A 24,731-nucleotide genomic window follows, 5' to 3' on the forward strand; every position below is an offset into this window, starting at 1 on the left:
GACCAACATGGCAGTAGTGCACCAGCCAGTGTGACACTCACTAAAGTGGGTAGGTTGTTGCAGGTCTGCACTAGCTGATCTCAGTTAGAATGGTGGCTGGTATTCTACTTTTTCCTCATATTTGGCTTCAGCATTCAGGGACACTGGGAAGATTGCATTTATTGCCCACCTCTGGCAGCCTTAAGATGCTCGTGATTGGTTTATTCTTGAACCACTGCAGTAATTCCAGACATAATGTTCCCATGATGCTCAGGTAGAAAATTCTAGAACATCAACCCTGCACCAAGGCGTGATAGGATACATCCAAATCAGGATGATGTGTGACTTGCAAGAGGTAAAGAAGTTCCTATGCTCCTGCTGATCTCATCTTTCTTAGTGGTAGAGATTCAGGCGTTGAGTAGTACTGTCAAACTAAAATGATGAATTTCCACAATACATCTTGCAGCCGTAGCAGTCTTCTATCAGTGTAAGTAGGTGCAACAAAACTCCATTTTGGGCACCCTGTGCCCTGAGGACACCTGACAAATGCTCAACCTCAAACCGGGCAACAATGAGCAGGGCAAGCACTAAGCCTGCTCTGCTCGCAATTCTTCAGTGTCCGATGCAGCTGCCAACGCAAGGTACTTTTTTTTAAAAACAAAATCTTCAAAAACCATTCTGTTCTCCCCAACCACAATGCCTCAACAACTACCACAACCCTCCCACCCAGGGGACCTCAGCTATTTACAATCTAATGACTTAGATAAGGAGACAGAAAGTAGTGTATCTAAGTTTGCTGACCATACGTAGGTAGGTGGGAATGCAAGCTATGAGGAGGACACAGTGGTGCTGCAAAGAGATATAGGCAGGCTAAATGAGTGGATTGTGGGAAGTGTGAGGTTATTCACTTTGGTTGTAAAGACACAAGTGAGCAGACATTATGTAAAATAAGTGAGCTGCCTGTGGAAGCGTGCCAAATATTTTAGTGAAGCCCAACTAAAAAAATTTCTCTCAAAGCTGATCAGAATTAATGACTTCCTGTCAAGTTACACATGGAGAATGCACTGTTTCTTGCGCAGAAATATTTGTGTATTGACATTAAATATTAAAACCCTGATGTTAACAGGGAAGTTGTGGGGGGAGTTCAAGGAAAACCCCCCACCCCCCAAACCAAACAGCCAAATGGCAGCCCAGCCAGGAAGGGGCGCAAGCAAAAGTTGGGTCAGCTCCCCTGCATGCTGAGAGTTGGGAATTAAGTTTGCCTTGCTGCAATAAAGAGGCGGGGTAGCCCAGTGGCATTGTGAGGCTGGAAGGAGCTCCTGCCCCACAGAGAAATTTGAAAAATAAATTTTAAAAATTCAATTTCCGGGCCTTTTGGATCCAGGTTTCAGCTCCTGACAAGGTTTGACTGATGGGTCAGCCAGCCCTGCTCCCAGCTCAGGCCTCTGGTAGATATTGCAGGTTAAGTGAGGATGGACCCAGTCTGTATATTTAAAACAGGACCCCACTCCTTCCTGTGGCTCTTAGGGACATGGCCAGAAGGAAACAGGATCAGTGAGGGTTACTGACTCCTTTTAGTTTGACTATCCACTTACTTGCTCTAGTCTCCCCTTGCACCCTGATGTCTCCACCCACCCGCCTCCCCATGCCAGGCCAGTTAAATCCAGAGCCTAGGACTATTTGACAGCTGCTCATTTGCTCTTTAAAGAAACAGCTGGAATCTAAACAACTTAGTGAGTTATAGTTCCATGCTTAAAATGTTGAAAAAGTGCAGACAGGTCAGCATCTGGGAAAGGTTAACAATTGAGACGTGATGAAAAAGGGCCTAAATATTAACCTGTCTTTCTCTTGCACTTCCATGATTTTCAGATATGTATTTATGTGGACCTATTTAACATAAAAGGAGACAAGGGAATTAACAGGAAAAAAACACTTATTAGCTGCAAAAGTATGTAATTTAATATACAAAACTGGCAAATATATAACATTAAAGATCAAGTACTCTATGCTTACACATCCCAATGATAGGAAATTCTAATGTAGAACATTTCATGAAAGACATGTACTTGTCATTGGGATATGCTGCCAAGCATTAGTAGACAGCCTGTTACTTCATTCAAAGTGTTGTACATTTCTGAAAGAAATTAAAATTGTTGCTAAGAAAACTGGAGAAATAAGTGGTTCAGGTGTGGGAAGAAAATTAGTGAAATAAAAGCTTGTATTTGCCTCTGCTCCTCAACTTGCATGGAACAATTCAACCTTCAGTAGCCTTGTTCCTCCTTTAAGTTTATGAGACCAGCAAGCAGAGACATCATTTGTCTGGTATTTTAATGCCCAACATTTGACTGTTATTTCTACTGTTTCCCTCATCACAGAGTTTCCTATACACTGTTGCAGGAAGAAAAATGATGAAGCTTGGTGAAATGAGGGTAGTCCATTAAAACGTCTAGTTGTCATACCGGTCTATGAGCAGGTCCAGTGACTAAAACACCATAATATTATAGGCTTTACAATGAAGAACCAGGATTTCATGTGGATGTGAGCAAGTTTTTTCACTGAAAAATTAAAACCAGTTTGCGCAAACCTGTAGTTAGAATTAAAATGCACTTAGCAAGTGAGGAAATACAATATTTCCATCCACCAAAACACACTTCACACAACCATTGTAAAGTAGAAGATCAGAAGAGCTGCAAACCAACAACCCAACATCTATTATGTAAGGGTTTTCCAGTGTATTCAGCGTATCAGATTCTGTTTTGAATTTTGACCTGCAGACTTGAGCCTGAAACAGCTAACCTTAGTGTCTGCAATAACTAGCTTGCTGATTTTCAGTTCTCAAAAGTGTAAGGACTATGCATAAACTAAAAGAAAATCACATTTTACATGCTAACCAATATAACATATGAACTGGGAGCCTTGAAGTTATCCAGTTCCTGGTCATTTAAAAAAACAGCAAGTGGGAAGAAAGCAATCCTAAATGCTTACAATGTGATCCTGGACTATGTACGTAACAGGCTTTTCATCTTTGTTCATGGCATGCAAGTGTCACTGGCAAGTCCAGCAGTTGTTGCCCATTCCGAATTGCTCTCAAGAAGGTGGTGGTGAGTTGCCTTCTTGAACCAGTGCTGTTAGCAAAGGAATTCCAGGATTTTGACCAGCGACAGTGAAGGAACAGCTATATTGTTCAAAATCCGGGTGTTGTATCGCTTGGCAGGGAGCTTGAAGGTGGTGGTATTCCTGTGCATCTGTTGTCCGTCCTTCCAGGTGGTAGAGGTCACAGGTTTGCAAGGTGCTGTTGAAGGAGCCTTGACAAGTTGAAGATAGCATACACTGTTGCCTCTGTGTATGGTGGTGGAGGGAGTGAATTTTTAAGGTTGGGGTGTCCGTTGAGCAGCCTGCTTTGTCCTGGATGGTGTCAAGCTTCTTGAATGTTGTTGGAGCTGCACTCATCCAGGCAATTCTATCACACTCCTGACTTGTGCCTTGTAGATGCTGGACAGGGTTCGGGGAGTCAGGTGCCACCAAACTCTCAGCCACAGTATTTTTATGGCTGGTCCAGCTAAGTTTCCGGAAAATGATAACCCCGGGATGCTGATAGTGAAGGGTTTAGTGATGGTAATGCTGTTGAATGTTAAGAGGCAATGGTTAGATTCTCTCTTGTTGGAGATCATCATTGCCTGGCACTTGTGACACGAATGTAACTTTCTACCTATCAGCCCATGCCTGAATGTTGGCCAAGTCTTTCTGTGCATGGACACAGACTGCTTCAGTACATGAGGAATGGCAAACTATACTGAAAGCTGTGCAATCATCAGCAAACATCCCCACTTCTGACCTTATGATGGAAAGGAAGTCATTGATGAAGCAGCTGAAGATGATTGGGCCTAGGGCACCACCCTGGGGAACTCCTGAAGTGATGCCCTGGGTTTGAGACGATTGGTCTCCAAGAACCGCAGCCATTTTTCTTTTTCTAAGCAGCTAATTAAGTTTTCCTGATGACCATTGAATTGAATTTTGCGCGGGCTCCGTGATGCCGCACTTGGTCAAATGATGCCTTGGTGTCAAGAGCAGTCACTCTCATGAATTCAGCTCTGTTGTCACGTTTGGACTGAGGCTGTAATGAAGTCCGGAGCTGAGTGGTCCTGGTGAAGCCCAAACTGAGCACTGGTGAGCAGGTTATTGCTGAGTAAGTGCGACTTGATAGCGCTGTCAACAACACCTTCCCTCACTTTGAGGCGGCTGATGGGCTGGTAATTGGCTAGATTAGATTTGCCCAGCTTTTTATGGACAGGTCATACCTGGGCAATTGTCCATATTTTCAGGTAGATGGCGGTGTTGCAGCTGTGCTGGAACAGCTTGGCTAGAGGTATGACTAGCACTGCAGCACATTCTTCAGTACTCCAGCATGGATGTTGTCAGGGGCCATCACATTAGCTGTATTAAGTGCGTTCAGCTGTTTCTTGATATCGCGTGAAGTGAATTAGTTGTCTACTATAGCACACAGCATTTGAATTATTGCAATCATATAATCCTTTTTAAGTTATAAGCTTGGTTCAATTTTTATAACCTATGTACTTTTTTGGTTACAGAAAAAAAATAATATTCAGATTCCATTTTAGTTAAACATAATACACCAAGATCCATCTTTTCTTGAAACCTTAACTGGAAATAATGTAAAGCAGTTGCTCAAGATTTAGCATCCAAGATTACTTTGTGTAGGTGGGTGATACCCAGGGCAAACCAGAACATCACTATGTTAGATTTTATACCTTTGAGAAAATGACATGACAATTATGAAGAGACAGCACTGCAAGGAAATAATTTTAGTGATTTGATCAGAACAAGTCTGCAATCACAGTTCATACTTAAAACAGGGACTTGCAGCTAACTTTAGTGACTAATACCTAGAATGAAGAGCTGTGGGCTATAAGCCGTAATCACAATGTATATGTTTCACTTTTGAGGGCTTTGTTCACAAGTAATCGCTGAGATACAGATCATTTTCCATGGCTTGTTATTAGCCCTCTTCCACATATCAGTCATTTTCTTGATATTTTTGGATAATAGTTTAAGAACCTTGCAAAAGTCCTACCTCTCTCAGATTCACACATTTATCATTTGCATAACAGTAATTGCACTAAGAATTTGGAAATGCAAATATATTAATTAGATGATTGTGTTTAAATGGCTTAAATGCTCACTTTTACAATAGCAGTCAAAATCTTAATCCAGTAGTTCACGCAGAAAAGCTACAAAACATTTCAGTAATGGCATTTCTAATAATCTTTTTCTCTGAAGAGTCGATATTATCTGCATATTATCTGATCTGCAACTACACAGAAATTGTTCTTTCAAAGAGTTTCTTAAAAGAAAATATACAGTACTGTAAATCTGAAATAAAAACACAAAATGCTGGAAATACTCAGCAGGTCAAGTCGCATCTGTGGAGAGAAATAGTGTTAACGTTAAGGACAATGATCTTTCTTCAAAACAGAAAGAAGATAGAAACATAAAAGCTTTCAAGACAGTGGAAGGGGGAGGGTGCAGGAAGAATAAAAGAGTGCGACAGGGTGGAGGGCAGGACAGGTTAACTGGAGGACATGAGAGATTAACTAACAAAAGATTTCATAATGCAAAAGCCAAAGAGTAGTGGGTACAGTAAAGGAACAAAGGCTGAGTCCAGATCAGGTGTGAATGGCTATATAGTAGCCACCTGAATGCAAAGGATAAAGAAAGAAACAAGCCAGCAGACAACAGAAAATACAAGATGGGGGCAGAAGCTATGATCTAAATTATTGAACTCAATATCAAGCCCAGAAGGTTGTAGAGTACTAAGACAAAAGGTGAGATACTGTTCCTTAAGCTTGCATTGAACATATGCAGAGCACAATGGATTAGCAGTTCATCGCTGGGCCACCTCGTTGCCTGGCATTGAACAGTGAGGGGGCTTTTACCTGTTCCATTTCAGACTTGGGCCAGTTCACCCCTCAAGCACACCTGGTGATCCCAGATTCCCCAAGGACTGCCATGTGGATACTGATCTTAGAAGGGGCACCTGATCGGTGCAGACAACAACAGTTCAGAACTCTAAGCTTCAAGCAATCCAGCAGTCTCAACCTCTGAGAAGTGGGATTACAGGTATGTGCAGCAGCACCTGAACAAAGGGCACAACCTTTGATGAACTGAGAGAGCACATAGAAATAAATAATTACGATTTGATAGCCATTACAGAGATGTGGCTGCATGGGGACATGGATTGGGACCTGAATATTGAAGGGTACAGGATATTCAGGAAGGACGGGGAGCGAGGAAAAGGTGGAGGGGTGGCTCTGTTAGTTAATGATGGTATTAGGTCATCCCTCTCTATTGTGCTAAGTTCAGGAAAGCAGGATGTAGAAACGGTTTGGGTAGAGATGAGAAATTGTAATGGCAAGAAGCCACTTGTTGGAGTCGTGTACAGGCCCCCTAACAGTAACCACGTGGTAGGGTTGAGCATAAAGGAAGAAATAATTGGAGCTCGTTAGAAAGGCACGGCGATAATCATGGGAGATTTTAATTTACATATGGACTGGAAAAGTCAGATGGGCAAAGATAGCCTAGATGAGGAGTACATTGAATGTTTTTGAGATAGTTTCTTAGAACAGCATGTTCTGGAGCCAGAGAGCAGCTATACTAGACCTGGCATTGTGCAATGAGATAGGAATAATTACTGATCTCATAATGAAGGCACCCCTAGGTAGCAGCTATCATAATACGATTGAATTTTACATTTGGTTTGAGGAAGAGAGGAGTGGGTCTGAGACTAAGTTTTTAAACTTAAGAAAGAGCAATTATGAGGGCATGAAAGCTGAGCTGTCTAAATTGAATTAGCAAATAAGGTTAAGAGATAGGTCAATAGAGATGCTATGGCTAATATTTAAGGTGATATTTCAGAATGCACAGAATATATACATTCCAGTGAGTTGAAAAAGTCCAAGGGATGGACAAACTATCCGTGGTTAACGAGGAAGGTTAAAGTAAGTATTAAACTTTAAAAAAAAAAGCTTATAATTGTGCAAAGACAGGTGGAAGGCTAGAAAATTGGACAGAATATAAGGAACAGCAAAGTAATTAGGAAAGTTAATAGAATGTTATCATTTATTGTGAGGGAATTGAATACAAAAGTAGGGAGGTCATGCTTCAGTTGTACAGGACACTAGGTAGACCACATTTGCACTATTGTGTACAGTATTGGTCGCCTTATTTAAGAAAGGATGTAAATGCATTGGAAGCAGTTCAGAGAAGGTTTACCAGACTAATACCTGGAATGGGTGGGTTGTCTTATCAGGAAAGGTTGGACAGACTAGGCTTGTAGCCACTGGAGTTTAGAAGAGTAAGAGGTAACTTGATTGAAACATATAAGATCCTGAAGGGTCTTGACAGGGTGGATGTGGAGAGGATGTTTCCTCTTGTGGAAGAATCTAAAACTAGGGGTCACTGTTTAAAAATAAAGGATCGCCCATTTGAAACAGATGAGGCAAAATTTTTTCACTCAGAGGGTCTTGAGTCTTTGGAACGTTCTTCCTGAAAAGGTGGTGGAAGCAGAGTCTTTGAGTGTTTTTAAGGCAGAGGTGGATAGATTTGGTAAGCAAGGAGGTGATAGGTTATCGGCAGTTGGTGGGATGCAAATTTCAGGTTACTATCAGATCAGCCACGATCTTAGTAAATGGCGGAGCAGACTTGAGGGGCTGAATAGCCTACTCCTGCTCCTTGTTCGTATGTTCCTGGCTGTTCCCGTTACCCTTTGGCTTTTACACGGTGAAATCTTTTGTTACATAATCTCTCCTGCCCTCCACCTATCACAGACCTTCCCTTTTGTTCTTCCTGTCTGCTCCACCTTCTACTGGCTTAAAAGCTCTTACACATCTATCATCTATCTTAACAGTGTTTCTCTCCACAGATGCTAACTGACTGCTTGAGTATTTCTAGCATTTTTTTTTTTGTTTTTAAAAATCACATTTTCTCTTTGCTTTAGGGATATACTTTTGGTCAAATTCCATGATTTTGCATCGTCTTTTGAGAGGTGTTGATTGGTCAGCATTCCAGTAACAGCACATCAAACATGCATCCAGACTACAGTATGAAATTTTGCTGGCTATGACATTCCTTGGCTTTTACATCACAATATATATTTCTGTTTCTGCAGCTGTGACAGCACACTAACTGATCAATCTAGGCTACAGATGCAAATGATTAATTATAAAAGGCAAAAATAAATTACCCTTTAAGCTCACGAACAAAACTTTCAAGTACTGATCTCTTATGCAGAAGTCTAGTTTCCAACACTATACCTGGATATTCTATTCCCTCCCCCTTCGGCAAGGAATCCACTGGATTGGCAGTACATGGCCTATAGTTTTGTTATTAACTAACAGTCCCATGGAAAATGAGATCCAAGAAAATCTAACTTTTTAAAAACCTTAAGATTAATACACGCTGCCAATTTTTTTTCTGGATCTTTTTTCTGGGTACCTTTGGATTTAACCAATGTTGTTCTTAATCATTTTGAAAATTATTGGAAATCATGATCAAAGGAATGTTTTTACAATGTTTCAGTGCGAAATAAAAGGAATCTGGTTATCAGCTTGGCTTCATATTATGTCAGTAAAATTGCAGATGTGAATGTGAAGCACAAAGTTATAGCAGCAACCCTTGTCACGAGGGCAGAACTTCATACAGTCCCCCCGCCAGCGGGTTTGCAGGTGGGAGGGGGAGGGCGAGGCAGCCTGTGAAATTCCCCAACGTAAAAGCAAAATACTGCAGATGCTGGAAATCTGAAAAAAAAAACAAAAATTGCTGGAAAAACTCAGCAGGTCTGACAGCATCTGTGGAGAGAAAGACAGAGTTAACGTTTCGAGTCCAGATGACTCTTCTTCGCTGAGTTTTTCTAGCGATTTTTGTTTTTGTTTGTGAAATTCCCCAGGTGGCCTTCCTGCCCAACCACGACCTGTCCACATATTTTGCCTAGGGCAGTCCGCCCGACTGCACCATAATTGACGAGCTTAATTGGCCACTTAAGAGCCGCTTGCCACCAAGTTACAATTTTTCAGTTGACTGGAGGAGTTCAGGGACTAGGGGCAAGGCCAGATGATCCATCTGCTGGAGCCAAAAAGGGAGAGGAGGACGCAGTCATTACTGACCTCCTTTCTAGATCGACTGCCATGCTCCATCTCCAGCTGCTGCTGCCCCCACCTGGCCTTGCCATCACTGCCCCAACCCACCGTAAGACCCCACACCTAGCAGGTCCTGTGGGCTCCGGCACTTATACTGATGGCATTGCTGGTAGTCCTAATAGTGCCCACTGCTCCAAATGATGTTGCTCGAACAGAGCTGATTGGCTGGCAGCACTTGGAAGCAAGACTTCCACCCGAGTGAGGGGCAGAAGTCCCGTCTTCAGTCAATTAATACTCCTTGAAGCATTCAATGGCTGCGGGACAGCCTGGATTGGCGGGGATGTATTCCCCTGCCGACTCTTCAGGTAGCAGGGGACACTAACTCAAACAAAGCAAAAGAAATAAAAATTGGATTGAGATAGAAAAGGAGGCAAAAATCATTAAAAGCTGAAGGAATAAGACTCCATACTTTTAAAGGTTAATTTTCAGTGACAGGGAGTTTGTTTGGCTGTAATTAAAGAGTAACACAATATTAAAAAGGATACTTAGATTTAAATAGAAGAGCCCCAACCTTCTGCATAGATAAAGGAGCTTGATGCTGTTCAATGTACTTCTATGATCAGCCACAGTAGTGAGGTGTCGTTTTCACAGTTTACAGAAAAGTGGCGCAACTCAGGCAACAACCTCCTGATTTTCATGCTTAATTCTGTATCTGCCCTCACCTGAGGTTGCTGTGCAATCTGTGCATGAACAGTGAGCTGTTATATTTTCAGTAAACATAACAGTATGCCCAGTAAAACAAACTGAAAATTACTATCACAGTATTTTGTTAGCTACTGACAATTTCAAGCTGCACTCGCAATTCTGAATAAAATTCTCAATTAGTTCCTTCAACATTTCACTTGCCTTAAATAAGGTTTTATTTCTAATGAAAGTGTTTATATTAATGAAACTACAGGCTACATATGCTCAGAACATGGTTTAATCACACTACTGAAAAAAATCCTACAGCAAGCTGCGTTTCTTTACTGAACAGCAGCAATGTGGTTAAATGCTTGTTTTTGAGAGTAAAATTAATCATTTAGAAAATAAGGTCATGCTCCTTTTTGCAGAAGCCACAAGAATAATTTGAGCAAGTGCTCTCCTGGAGGATGAACTCAGAAGCGAAAAGCTTGTTATTTTTGCAATGGTAATTGTCTTACTCAGCTGAATTTGAATGCAGCTTGCCAGCGCCTCAAGGTAAATGGAGAACGAACTGATCTTGAGATGCAACCTTGATTTGCCAATACAAAAATAGAAAATGCTAGGAACACTCAGCAGGGTTGGAAGCATCTTGTACAGAACAGCCAATATAAGCCACGCCTTTATGATCCAGATCCTTCATGTGAAGGCTTGATAAGTGATAGTGACACAAGTCCAGCATTCTCCTCCCATTTAAATCAACTCCACAACTTTATTCTTTCCTGCACTGGCTGCCAACGCCAAATAATTGCTGTTTAAAATTTTCACTTCAATATGCACTCTCAAAATTTAAGTGAAAACAAATGACCGCTGGCACTTCTTAGCAGAGCTGCATGTCAGTAGGGAACACAACAACTCCTACCTGCACAGATTTGATTGTCGAGCCTAGATTACAGTCCCCAAGTCAAAGCGTAAACAAGTATACTATTCCTGAGCTTTTTCGTACATATCAAGTTTCAATGAGGTTGCACCAATCTGTGATGAATTCAACACATTGAAGGGCACCACCTCTAACTGAAAACCAGATTAAATAACAGTGCTTGATGAATTGGAACTTATTTAGGGTTAGTCCTCAATTATTTAAAATTGAAATTAAAGAATACGTGATTTGCTTTTGGTTTTGCAGATATCTGGCCTGCTGCAGGGCAACTGAAATTCCCAGAGTGCTTCACACAACAACGCATAGGATGTTGTAGTGTTATTGCACAATAAACAGAGAATACGTACACTACACCCCAAATTAATAAGGCTTTTCGCCTTACTAGCCTGAAGCAGACATTCCATTTCCAGTGCATCTCGAACCATTTCCAGTGCATCTCGAACAAAACCAGAACTGTTCAAATTCTAATAAAGTCGGTTTAGATCTACTGTTAGAGCATTCATTCCAAACTGGCAGAAATTGCTAAATTTACAATTCATGGGAAACCCAATTGAGGAATAAAATGATGATATCCCAATGACATGTCTGCTGTAGAAAATGCAGCATTTAATTGACAAGCCGATACTTAGAATCAAAGAATGGTTACAGCACAGAAGGAGGCCATTTAGCCTCTTGTATCTGTGCTGGCTCTCTCTGCAGCAGCAACTCACCTAGCCCTCACCTTTTGCCCACAGCCCTGCAATTTTTATTCTATTCGGATAATTCTCCAATTCCTTTTTGTAAGCCACAGTTAAATCTGCTCCCACCACACACAATGGCAGTGCATTCCAGATCCCAACAACTCTGCCTGGAACTCTCATGTTTTTGAGCACCTTTATCAAATCTCCTCTCAGTCATCTCTACTTAATCACAACTGCTACTGAAAGTGGTTTATTTTGGCATATCAAGATAACAGCCAGGTCAGAATATGCATTTTAGAAGCACAATATTAAATGAAGCTCTCGAATCAAAACTAAATATAAATTGAAAAAAAATCACAATCCATGCTTTATTTTTTTTTAATGTGATTAAACACTCTATTCAGATTTAATCTAAATCAACAACCCCAGTGTAAATCTACTGTAGTATTCCTGGGAAAACTGAAGAGGTTCAGTTTCCCAGAAAAAGTACATATACAGCTTTGTATATTCAGCCAGTCACTGATCAATGCAAGACTATAATGGAACTGCAGTATCTCCCATCTGCTAAAGTACATTCAATTGGGCTATTTAGCTATTAATGCCTATTTACATCATTTTAAACACAATAAAACATAACAGAAGAAAAACCATGGATGAGGGAAAATTAAACCTCCAGTCCATCTCTCCAATACCCTAACTGTTCCATTATATCATGAATGCCCCTTAGTTTTATTCACTAATATACCATCAAACATTTACCATTCTCTCAGTAAAGTTCTTCCTAATAATCTATTTTAAATGGACTTTTCACTGACAAATTTATGACTTCTGGCTTTACTTTTGTGACCGAAACTTACTGGTTGCAACAAAAATGAGTTGCTTAAGACAGGTGGACATTCCACCAAAGTGACCAGACTAACAGGTTTCACTCTACTGTGTTATACAAACAAAACTTATTGATGTGCATAATGATGCATTTTTAAGATTTACAATGATTTCAAGTAAAGATGTATAAGTGGCACACAGCCTCTTGTTCATCAGAAACAAGTTTATACTATTTTGGCCCTGCTGAGTCTTTTCAGTTTCGTGATGCTGCTTGCACTGGAGGATTCCCTCATCCACAAGTGTTCACCACTACAACTTATGTTACTTCACTGTGACATGTAGTAGAAACATCTGCATGGTTCTATACCGCTCCTCATTTGTGTCTACCACGGTTTTGAATGCTGCCATCACTATGGCCCAACTTGTTAAACAGGCATCTCTGTCCTTTCCAATGGAGGCTTTCCCTTTATTGCACAATTAGACTTTAACTTATGTGAACCCTGGCATGTCGCTTGAGGTTGGTCATAGAAGCACATGAGTAGTTGCATTGGTCACATTGGAAAGTTTCTTTCTTTATATGGTTCCTCATATGCCGTTTGAGGTTGCCCAGTTGGGCAGAGACGTAGTTACACTGTGAACATTTATATGGCCTTCTGTAGTTGTGTATGTTCATGTGTCTTATGAGGTTGCTCTGGTACTGCGAGACAAAATTGCACAATTTGCAAGAGAAGACTTTCTGTTCTTTGCTAAGGCTATTCTCATTCTCCCCTTCTTGCTTTATTTCCATTCTTTCCATATGATTCTGTTTGTGGCGTTTAAAGGTTGCCTTGCTATTGGATACAAACTTGCACTGGATACATTGGTAGGATTCCTTTCCTGCATGTGTTCGAAGGTGCCGTTTGACATTGACTAATTGGGTGGAAGCATAATTGCACTGGCTGCATTTAAAGGGCTTTTCGCCTTTGTGGCTCCTGATGTGTCGGTTAAGGTTCCCCAATTCTGTAGTTTCATAATAGCAATGTGAACATTTATACTGTCTCTTCCGTTTCAAATTCCTTGAAACACGGTTGGGGAAAGAGCCACTGACCTCACAGGAGGGAGGGTCATTATCATTTTCAATGTTTTCTTCCTGTGTAGATAGACCATTCTCTATCTCTTTTTTTATGCTAATACTTTCTGGTTGTACCAGATCAGCTATTTCAGAAGGGGAGGAATCCAAATGGCTAGATGCTTGTTTCATATGCGTTTGCAAGTGCCTCTTCAAGTTTGCAAAATTAATGGATGCATAGTTGCACTTGTTGCATTTAAATGGCCGTACACCCAAATGAACCTGGATATGGCGCTTGAAGTTCCCAGATTGCTTGGTGGTATAGTTGCAGTGGGAACACTGGTACTCACTTTTGCTGTTGCTGTGTGTTTTCATGTGTGCTTTCATGTGCATTATGAAGTGGTTGGGATACTGGGTGACAAAACTGCACAATTTACAAGAGAAGATGTTTTCACTACTTTGATGGACAATTCTCTCTTCGGAAGGCGACTGGGGGTCACTGGACACAGAGCCCGTGCTGTGTGTTTTCATGTGCCCCATTAAATCATTCGGGTGTTGTGTGATGAAGTCACACAGATTGCAAGAAAAATGTTTCTGGCCATTTTCACTCTCTCTTTCTTCCTTGCACTGTGGTTCCACTTCATTGTCCATGTGATCCTGCAAGTGCCCTTTCCAGCTGGTTATACTGCAAGTAGAATAGGTGCATTGGCCACATTGGAAAGGCTTTTTACCTGTGCGAAGACGTTGGGCACCCATGTCTTTCCTGGTCACATCAGCATGCGTCTTCATGTGTCTTGCAAGGATGCTTGGGTACTGGGCTTTAAAATTACACAATATACAACAATAGGGTTTCTCGGATTTCACTGAACTGCTGCCTTCCCCCAAGAATGTCTTTTCTGTGTGAATTTGCTTGTGTCGCTTCAAATTCTCCATGCGGCTACAAGTGTAATTACACTCCTCGCATCGGAAGGGTTTTTCCCCAGTGTGGATCAATATGTGCCGTTTAAGGTTACCTTGCTGCACTGTTGCATATTCACAGTAGTGACACTTGTAGGGCTTCTCTGAATTGTGCGTTTTCATGTGCCTCATGAGGTGGCCTGGGTACTCCGAGACAAAGCTACACAGCTTGCAGGAATAAAGTTCTTGGGCTTTTTCATTCCCATTCTCATCATCTTCCAATAACAATTCTTTCTTGACATGACTCTCCTTATGTTCCTTTAATTCCACTGCACTGCTGCAGGTGTAATAGCAGATGCCACATTTGAACGACTTGGGCCGAGTATGCGTTAATACGTGACGCTTGAGATTTCCTGACTGGTGAGATGCATATTCACACTGGTCACATTTGAAGGGCTTTTCTCCCAGATGAATCCGGATGTGCCGTTGCAGGTTCCCTGATAAAGAAGAAACATAATTACAGTATGTACATTTGTAAGGCTTCTTTTCTCCACCTCCGATTTTCTCAGTGTGATTTTGCTGGTGCTGCTTTAGGTCTGCCATGTTCTCACAGACATGGTCACACATGCGACACTTAAGAGATTTTTTGTGTGTGTGGGTCTGTCTGTGCCTCTTAAGGTGCCCTGACTGATAAGTTGCATAGTCGCATTGGTCACATTTGAAGGGTTTCTCACCCAGGTGTATTCGAGTGTGCCTTTGGAGGTTCCCCAACAGTAATGATGTATAATCACAATATAAACATTTGTAAGGCTTTTCCTCCCCAATTTTTGATGCAACTTGCTCGGGGGTATGGTTTGAGGCTTTATTGGTGACACTTGGTTTATCCTGTAGGTCCTTTTCCTTATCTCGTTGAAGCTTTTCCTTTATGTGAGTCTCTTTATGCTGTTTTAAATCTAATAAGTTACCACAGCTGTAGCCACAGTTCCGGCATTTGAACATTTTTTCACGTGTGTGAGTGAGCGAATGACGCTTAAGGTTCCCCATTTGACAGGAGGAATAATCACATTTGACGCACTTGAAAGGTTTTTCTCCCAGATGAATGCGGGTATGTCGCTGGAGATTTCCAAGCAAAAGTGATGCATAGCTACAATACAAACATTTATAAGGCTTCTCCTCACTATTTGCTTTCATTATGATTGCATCTGGTTCATTATTTTGTAGTAAACTTTTGTCGTCTTTGTGGTTTTGTTTGTGCCGCATTAGGTCTGCCATACTGTCCCCTGTATAGTCACACTGGCTACATTTGAAGGATTTTTTCCTTGTGTGTATCAGCATATGACGTTTGAGATTCCCCATCTGACCAGATGCATAATCACATTGGTTGCATGTGAAAGACTTTTTCTGGGTATGAGTTAGCTTATGGCGCTTCAAGTTCCCTGACTGGCTAGTTGCATAGTAGCATTGGTCACACTTAAAGGGTTTTTCTCCGAGGTGAATTCGGATGTGGCGCTGTAGATTCCCCATTAATGATGATGTATAGCTGCAATATGAGCAGTTGTAAAACTTCTTTTCTTCGCTTCCTCCAGTGGCTATGCCACAATCTGCCTGCGAAGGGAAGGGCTTCTTTGAAGCAGTGCTCTCCTTTAGTTCCGATGGAGGTTTGTTTTTCATGTGCTTCTTCTTGTGTCGTGTTAGGGTTATCATATGATCACAGGCAAAATCACAGTAGCTGCATTTGATGGCCTTTTTCTGAGTTTGGGTTTGCACAAGTGTTTCTAATTGGTCAGATGCATTGTCACATCTCAAAGGCTTTGGGCCTTCATAATTCAGGAAATGACACTTAATCTTGTCCAATTGATTAGTTGTATAGCTGCTGTCAGAACATTTATAGAGTTTATCATCCAGCATTTGGGTTTTGTTCAGACTGTCACAATGCATAGAAGTTTCCTCAAAGCTACAATCTTCTTCCAACATAATGCCCACACCAGTTTTCATGCTGCTCTGACTGACAATACCATTTGTCTGCGGAGGGGAACCATCACAACAGGCTGAGAGCATTTTATGCGACTTTGGGGTAGATTCCACTTGGTTACCCGCCATCCCCACATCATTGTGCTGTTCCTTTCCAGTTTTGAGTCGTTTGCAGCTTGGCGAAAACTCCCCATTGTCATTTGCATGAATAAAATCCAATCTATCAGAACCTGCAAATAAAAATCAACACAAACCATCAGTTTATTGGGCACTGCCAGCTGGCAAAAACACCAATATAAATAAAATCCCATTTTACCAACAGAGCTACAGTACCAGAAGTTGTGATGGGCAACAATCACAATGCAGAGTATATTAATTCAGTATTATACTAATATGGTACATTTATTTTTCTGCATTTTCATTTCTAGTGCCTTTTTTAAAAAATGGGTTTAATGATAAAAAAACATAAATGCAATAATTAGAGTAAGTGATGTTTCAAATATAAGCTGCTATTTAGTAAAAGGCAAAACATTAAAAAATCTATTTTTCATGCAATAAATGTTGCATTTATTATGCACCAAGTTGTATTAGATCTAAGGGCCTCTATGGCAGAAAGTTAGGACTTTCATTTCTCATTCAGGTTCAAAGTTAACTCAGACAGATGGGGTGGAAATCTTTGGATTACATAATAGTTACTATATTTCAAAAATGATCCATTAGTTATGAAGTGCTTTGAGATATCCTAAAGGTCATAAAGCAGAATAACAAGCTTTTCTTTGCTGACTTTAAGAGTAATGCAATAAAAAAGATCTTGGATAATCTGCAGTCTACTGAAAACGAATGCAAATCCTGCCTGTAAAACAGCACCCAGAAACTCAAGATGGAATAGTGCCAGGGAAAATAATGATAAGACTTCTGTAACAGTAAGGAGGGAGGGATGCCTTTTAAGGAGTATGATTTGAAGAGGTGGGTGGGCTGGGGTAGTGGGTAGGGGAGTTGCAAATCATTCTTTTGGGGTGGAGTTAAAAGGGGCTTTAATCTAGATCCATGGGCTAGCTGACCCAAGGGTTTCACCAAAGATATTTGGGGCAAAAAAGTCAGTTCCTCACCACCTATGTGGGCCTAATATCTAACACTTTTTTTTAAAAAACCCCAAACAAAATATAAAATATATATAGCAATAAAAAGCAAAAAAGTGCAGCAGTTTATACAATGAGTAATTGTTCCACCTTATTTCTGTCTTCAGTATTCGCATTCAGAAATGCTCATCACGTGACTAGTGAAATCTCTTTACTGTGAAGTACACATATGAAGTACATAATCAGAATATGCCTGGCCAAAGTCAAATTTTAAACTGACAGCACAAATAAATTACCTGGAAAAACTCAGCAGGTCTGACAGCATCGGCGGAGAAGAAAAGAGTTGACGTTTCAAGTCCTCATGACCCTTCAACAGAGGTCATGAGGACTCAAAACATCAACTCTTTTCTTCTCCGCCAATGCTGCCAGACCTGCTGAGTTTTTCCAGGTAATTCTGTTTTTGTTTTGGATTTCCAGCATCCGCAGTAGTTTTTTGTTTTTAGCACAAAGGAAGGTTAGCCCAAATGGCAGTTCAGGGCAGAATGTGGCACACCATATAGGGAAACCAGGTGGGCAACCTGAGCTCACCGACTGCCTATTTCAGGAATTACTACATTTTCGATGAGGACTGGGCAACTCCACTTAGTCTCATTTTAGGGAAAGGGTTCAATTTTTTTTTTTCCCTGGACGATTTTCCAACAGGTATGTTACATTGGGAATTATGCAATTACATCATGCAATTACAGAAATAAGGGTTTTTGCTCTCTTTGTTGTTTCCTCCCTTTCTCAGAGTGCCATACTGGGGTACAATTCCATGGGAAAAAAACAACCTTCTACTATCAAATCCGGTACTAAATGTCAAAAGGTTGTTTTGCCTTGGTGGATAGGCAAAAACAGATGGGTTTTTTACAACAATTGATGACTGCCATCATGGTCACCATTACTAAGTCTAGCTTTCAATTCCAGATTTTTCATTAATTGAATTTAAATTCCACTAGCTGCTGTGGTGGGATTTGAACTAGGGTCCCCAGAGCAACAGCTTGGGCCACTGGAATACTAGTCCAGTGACATTATGACTATGCTATCATCTCCCCCTTATATACCTTGCTATGAGTCACTAGATAATGATCAGTAGTGTGGATCTTTGCTTATTTTTTCCTCCTTGGTCCAGGGACATTGAAGCTCTAGTTATACCTCTGTTCCTGTCCTGATGGAGATCTGTTCTTTCGGTAGGGCCAGGAATGGAAGTGTTGACTTTGCTGCTCTGTATGGCTCAGTAAGAATGTAAGTGCTACATTTAGATAGTGAACCATTGAGAGCGCTAAATATTTTGTAAATGTGTAAATCACTCAACTAGTAGGAGTAACGCTGGAATGCCAGCACTTAATTGGAGGCTCAGACAAAAATTCAAATTAAATCTTTGCTAGCACGTGAATTGCAACATCTTACGGGAAAAGCACTTTGCCAAATTGTTTCTTTAAGATGGCAGTTCCTTGTATCATCTGACAAATAGTTAAAGTAGTAGCATCAGCATCCATAAGTAAGCATTCTGCCATTCCCAGAATCCTAGGGTTAACTGAACAGGTAAAAAGAATGGCTTCAGAAGCGATTATAACCAGAAATATTGCTTCCATTGGGCTACAGGTGACACAAAACAGGGGAAACAATAATTTCCAGTTATGTTATCTGTGAAAATCACATCAACGCATCAAAATTTTCACAGAACTATGAGAGGATAAATTGATTAAACCATTAGCACAGCGCTCAAGCGCATTAAGAGGAGCAAATAAGGCACATATTTGTATTAGTGGGTACAAAAATTTGGTTATATTTGGTTGTCTGAGACACTGGCCAGACCCAATCTTTAAGGTTAAGTCTGCCTTTGAACAACAATGGTGATTCCACACATGAGGAATAAAAGTTTTCAGAACAGTTTAAAAACTGTAGCTTTTCTACTTTAGAAAAGAGAATACTGTGAGTAGTAGTAGTTGAAATATTGAAGGTTGTGGACATTATTGGGAAAAAAAGGAACTCATTGCTCACTATAGTGAAGGTTTCACAACCTACAAGTTAGGAGAATCAGAAGTAGGAATGGAAGCCAGATGACTTCAGAAGTCATTTCAATCAAAGGCCGATCATGCTGCAGAAAGCACTAAAAAAAGGTTATTGAAGAACACAGTATTAATGAGTTGAAGAGATAATTAAATGCATTTCTGGAAGGAGGAGATGAGGAAGTAGCAAGGAGAAGTTGATTTATAAAACAAGGAGCAGGTTGTTGGACCAAATTTCTTTCTCCTGTTCCAAAAAAATCTAGTATTATGATGTGAACCTTCTTAGTGATAGAACTGCAAGGCGAGAAACAATATCAGCGTAAAAAGGTAACAAGTTATACCTCATTACAAAAGTAGCAGCAGCTGGGTAGATAAGATAAGAATCTTATTCTACAACTAAGATAAGAAAAATAATTTACATGTAATAAGACTTTCATGTTGGTGAGATCACAGCTACAACCTAACAGCAGCTTTTAAAAGATACCACTTCAGGCTACCAACAAGGCTTGGTGCTTCAATGGTAAATTAAGCAAATCTTTAGTTACACAAAGCTAAGTCACTTCTAGTAAGGTGTAGTCAAACCTTAATAAAAACTCATGACATAATTAAGAAAACAAAATCATGTTGCCCATCACTGACCAGAAGTAACGCTACTCTGCTGAAATTTACTTTTTAAAAAAATTTTTCACAAAACAGTTAATCTGTAAATGCAAAGAAAATTTCTATTTCAGTTCAGTAGCGCTACTTACCATAGCAGATTGGTTTAGGCCCCGCGTATTGATCCAGGGTCGCTGAAGAACAAAGACCAAATAAATAAACAGTTTGTTTTCCTTGCGCAACCAAATTATTGTAGTTTTGAAAAAGCCATACTCTATATGGTTATACAACTGCCACGTTAGTCTGCTTACAAGTATAGAAAAATTCTTTTTAACATTGACGTCATGCAAGCCACTTCCTTTAGTTGAGTGCATGGAACCCTAGACACATCTCAAATACACTCGCTCCTTTTTTAAAAAAAATTCACAGAATGAGAATCACTGGCAAGGTGAGCATTTATTGCCCATCCTTAATTGCCCTTGAAGTGGTGGTGGTGAGTCACCTTGACAACTGAGGGGTTTGTTGGACCATTTCAGGGGACCAGTTAAGAGTCAACTGCATTGCTGTGGTTCTGAAGTCACATATGATCAGATTGGATAAGGATGGCAGATGTCCTTCCCTAAAACGGCATCCAGTGAGCCAAATGGGCTTTTACAACAATCCGATAGATACATGGTCACCATTCCTGATACTAGCCTTTTATTTCAGATTCATTTAATTAAATTAATTTAAATTCCCCAGCTGCGATGGTAGGATTTGAACTCAAGTTTCTGAATCATGAACCCAGTAACATAACCACATCATCACTGTCTCTGCTACAGGCATGATGGGCCAAATGGCCTCCTCCACAATTCTGTGATGTGATATAAATGCAAGGTTTATTGCTTTATGATGCTATTGGGAGAGGAAAAAGATTTTGGACCATGGAGACTTTCATATCCTCCCAAATTAACTAAAACTTTATTTCAAAACATTATTCTTAACTCATTATATGCTCTGTCTATACAGGTGTGAGCACCCACTCTCCAAATGACCAACTCACCTAGTTCCATTCTCCCACCTTCTCCCCATAACGCTGCACACACTCTGTTTCAAATAACAGTCTAATTCCCTTTTGAATACTTCAGTTGAAGCAGTCTCCACCAGATGCTCAGGCAGAGCTTTCCAGACCCTAACCACTTGCTGTGTGAAAAGGTTTTTCCTCATCACTATTACTTCTTTTATTAATTTACTGTTTTGGTTTCAAATTTCTAGCATCTACAGTATTAGTTTTTAATGTTTTGATCCAAAGAATTAATCCACCATAAATTTTACAACCCGACTGTAAAAAAAAATTCAAATTCCTCAAATAGTAAGCGGACAAAAAAAACTGCTTCTACAGTTTGCATTCCAAGTAATTGTGAATATTGTGATCCATTATTGCAAATTCTTTAGGCTGTGCAAATATGTAATCCTGTGCAATAATAAACTGCATTACAATCTGAAATCACACTAAAAACAATTCCTTTCTGCTGCAAAGATTTTCAAAGTGTATAGTAGGCTAGGTAATTAATATTCATTCATTCAGCATGAAATGTTATACCCAGAAGTTACTGTACTGCAGAGCGTTAGGACAATATTTAACTCGGAGACTTGATTCAAGGGCAACTAGGAAATTTTGCTCAAGACTATGTCAAGTAATTAATAGCACAAGAGACCATGAGATGAGCTGCTCCACATGGTTCAAGAGGCTCCTCATTCCATAGGTCATGAGGGCACTTCCCAAAAAAGATGTAATGTGTCCTCATTTTACCCAAATGCCAATAGATATAGTTACTTCCATGTAAATACACTTTTGATCCCAGAATTCTCCTCAACTGTTCCTATTTAGATTAGTTAATGCCCAAAATTTCTTCCAACGTCAGCAGAAAACTAGTGCCCAGTCATTCCTGTTGTTGGAACAATTTTACCATTCCAATTGCAAAGCGAATACCAGAGCAAATTCTCATATTTGCTTAGATTCAGAAACACAATTTTACTCCTTTCTGCACAAGCATGGTTGCTTCTGAACCAGACAAAGTTATGTCAAGTCTCATTCACTCCTGTTATATGGATTTCCCAGCCATGACACAGAACTTGATTTGTGAAGACAAAAGACCTTTTCAATTATTCATACAATAACACTTGATTATAGAAAAGACCACAAATCATCACTTAATTTAACCCAAAGACAGTAGCACATGACAGTACACTAAGAGATAGCGAGTGCAAAGATGACATGGTTTGACATTTCAATTTGTGAAGACATATGGACTGGAGCTGATACGTTGAAAAAGCTGTTCATACTCAAGCCAGTATGTACGATCATCAAACCACAACCCGAATTCAAGCATAATCTCTCCCAACAAATCAGACATTAATTTCTCAGTTGAAAACTGAAAAATAAAATTGCCTCTCAACTTGTGTCAATGCTGTTATAAAGGTTCTCAATTTTTATCATGAAGAAAAGCAATTAAGAATATCACAAGCTTGACAGGGTACATTGTTTCTGTACATCAAAGTCATCCCTAGCCATAACTCACTTAACACACAGGACAAAGTAAAAGGTTAGAGACATTAAGGTGATGATGGTGTAACGGTGATGTTACTGGGCTGGTAGTGCTCTGGGGACATGAGGTCAAATTTAAATTTAATCCATTAATAAATCTGCAATTCAACAATAGCATCAGTAATCAGTATCATTGTCATAAAAACCCATCTAGTTCACTAATGTCCTTTACAGAAGCCCTGGGAGACTCAACATTGATTCTGGACCCTATGAAGTCTCATGGCACGAAAAGGCAAGGAAACCTTCTGCTGACTGTCACCTATCACCCTCCCCCAGCTGATCAAGTACTCCCCCATGTTGAACTCCAATTGGAAAAAACACCGAGGGTGGCAAGGGCACAGAAGGTACTCTAGGTGGAGGACTTGAAAGCTCATCACCAAGATTGGTCCAGTAACACCACGACTGACCGCGTTGGCAGAGTCCTGAGGGACATAGCTGCTAGGCTGGGCCTGTGGCAGCTGATAAGGGAACTACAAGCGGGGGAAACCTACTTGACCTCGTCCTCACCAATCCACCTGTCACAGGTGCATCTGTCCATGATAGTATTAGGAGGAGTGACCACCATACAGTCCTTGTGGAGATGAAGTTTTGATGTGTGGCATCACCACTGTGCTAAATGGGACAGATTCAGAATAGGTCTAGCAGCTCAAAACTGGGCATGAGGCACCATGGACTATCAGCAGAACTGTATTCTATCACAATCTGTAACTTCATAGCTCAGCATGTCCCTCACTCTACCATTCCCATCAAGCCAATGATGAGCGCAGGAGCAGCACCAAGCATACATAAAATCGAGGTGTCAACCTGGTGAAGCTACAACACAAGACTGCATGCATGTTGAACAGCAGCATGCAATAGGCAGAGTTAAGCAATCCCTCAACCGAAACAGCCAGTCATGAATGGAGGTGAGCAATTAAACAATTAGGCAGAGGAGGCATCTCCACATTCTCAATGATGGGGGAGCCCAGCATATCAATGCAAAAGACAAGGCTGAAACATTTGCAACCATCTGCGGCCAAAAGTGCCAAGTGGATGATCCGTTTCAGCCTCCTCCCATGTGACCCAACATCATAGATGTCAGCCAACTCAAATCACTCCACAATGTTAAGAAACTGCTGAAAGTGCTAGATACTGCAAAGGCTTTGGGCCCTGACAACATTCCAGAAGTAGTACTGAAGACTTGTGCTCCAGAACTAGACATGTAATGCCCTGAGCCAAGCTCTTTCAGTGCAGCTACAAAACAGACATCTACCCAACAATGTGGAAAATTGCCCAGGTATTTCCTGTCCACAAAAAGCAGAGCAAACCCAATCTGACCAATTACCGCCCCATCAGACTACTCTCGATCATCAGTGAAGTGATTAAAGGTACCATCAGCAGTGTTGTCAAGTGGCAGTTACACAGCAACAACCCGTTCACTGAGGCGCAATTTGGTTTCTACCAGGGCCATTTGGTTCCGGACCTCTTTTAACCCTTGGTCCAAACGTGGACAAAAGAGCAAATTTCAGAGGCAAGAGTGACTGCCAGCACTTGACAGAGTGTGGCATCAAGGAGCCCATGCAAAATTGCAGTCAAAGGTAATCAGGGAAAATTATCCACTGGTTTGAGTCATATGCAGTACAAAGGAAGATAGCTGTGGATTGTTGGAGGCCAATCATCTCAGTCCCAGGACATCACTGCAGGAAAAACTCAGCAGGTCTGGCAGCATCTGCGGACAGGAACACAGTTAACGTTTCGAGTCCGAATGACCCTTCAACAGAACTAAGTAAAAATAGAAGAGAGGTGAAATATAAGCTGGTTTAAGGGGGGGGTGGGACAAGTAGAGCTGGATAGAGGGCCAGTGATAGGTGGAGATAACCAAAAGATGTCACAGACAAAAGGACAAAGAGAGGTTGAAGGTGGTGATATTACCTAAGGAATGTGCTAATTAAGGGTAGAAAGCAGGACAAGCAAGGTACAGATAGCCCTAGTGGGGGTGGGGTGGGGTGGGGTGAAGGAATCAAAAAAGGCTAAAAGGTAGAGATAAAACAATGGTTGGAAATACATTTAAAAATAATGGAAATAGGTGGGAAAAGAAAAATTTATATAAATTATTGGAAAAAAAAGGGGGGGGAAATCGGAAAGGGGGTGGGGATGGAGGAGAGAGTTCATGATCTAAAATTGTTGAACTCAATATTCAGTCCGGAAGGCTGTAAAGTACCTAGTCAGAAGATGAGGTGCTGCTCCTCCAGTTTGCGTTGAGCT

The 24,731-nt window shown here is 40.7% G+C and overlaps 1 protein-coding gene and 1 long non-coding RNA gene across 2 annotated transcripts in view; both read right to left on the reverse strand.

Moving 5' to 3' along the window:
- LOC144681129 (uncharacterized) overlaps positions 1 to 24,731 on the reverse strand; it is a 117,426-nt gene that overhangs the window by 47,633 nt on the left and 45,062 nt on the right. The window contains exons 3-4 of the mRNA XM_078542858.1: positions 20,053 to 20,094; positions 12,747 to 16,403 (exon numbers count right to left, since the gene is read on the reverse strand). Of these exons, the coding sequence (XP_078398984.1) occupies positions 12,747 to 16,403; positions 20,053 to 20,094 (3,699 nt within the window). The remainder of the gene's footprint in view (positions 1 to 12,746; positions 16,404 to 20,052; positions 20,095 to 24,731) is intronic.
- Positions 1,913 to 6,992, reverse strand: LOC144680860 (uncharacterized). Its single transcript, XR_013576636.1, has 2 exons — positions 6,261 to 6,992; positions 1,913 to 5,462 (listed from the first exon to the last, which is right to left on the reverse strand). It is a non-coding gene; the product is annotated as an uncharacterized LOC144680860 (long non-coding RNA).

The sequence above is a fragment of the Cetorhinus maximus genome, chromosome 5 (assembly GCF_964194155.1).
Source record: "Cetorhinus maximus chromosome 5, sCetMax3.hap1.1, whole genome shotgun sequence".
In the NCBI taxonomy this organism is placed as follows: domain Eukaryota; kingdom Metazoa; phylum Chordata; class Chondrichthyes; order Lamniformes; family Cetorhinidae; genus Cetorhinus; species Cetorhinus maximus.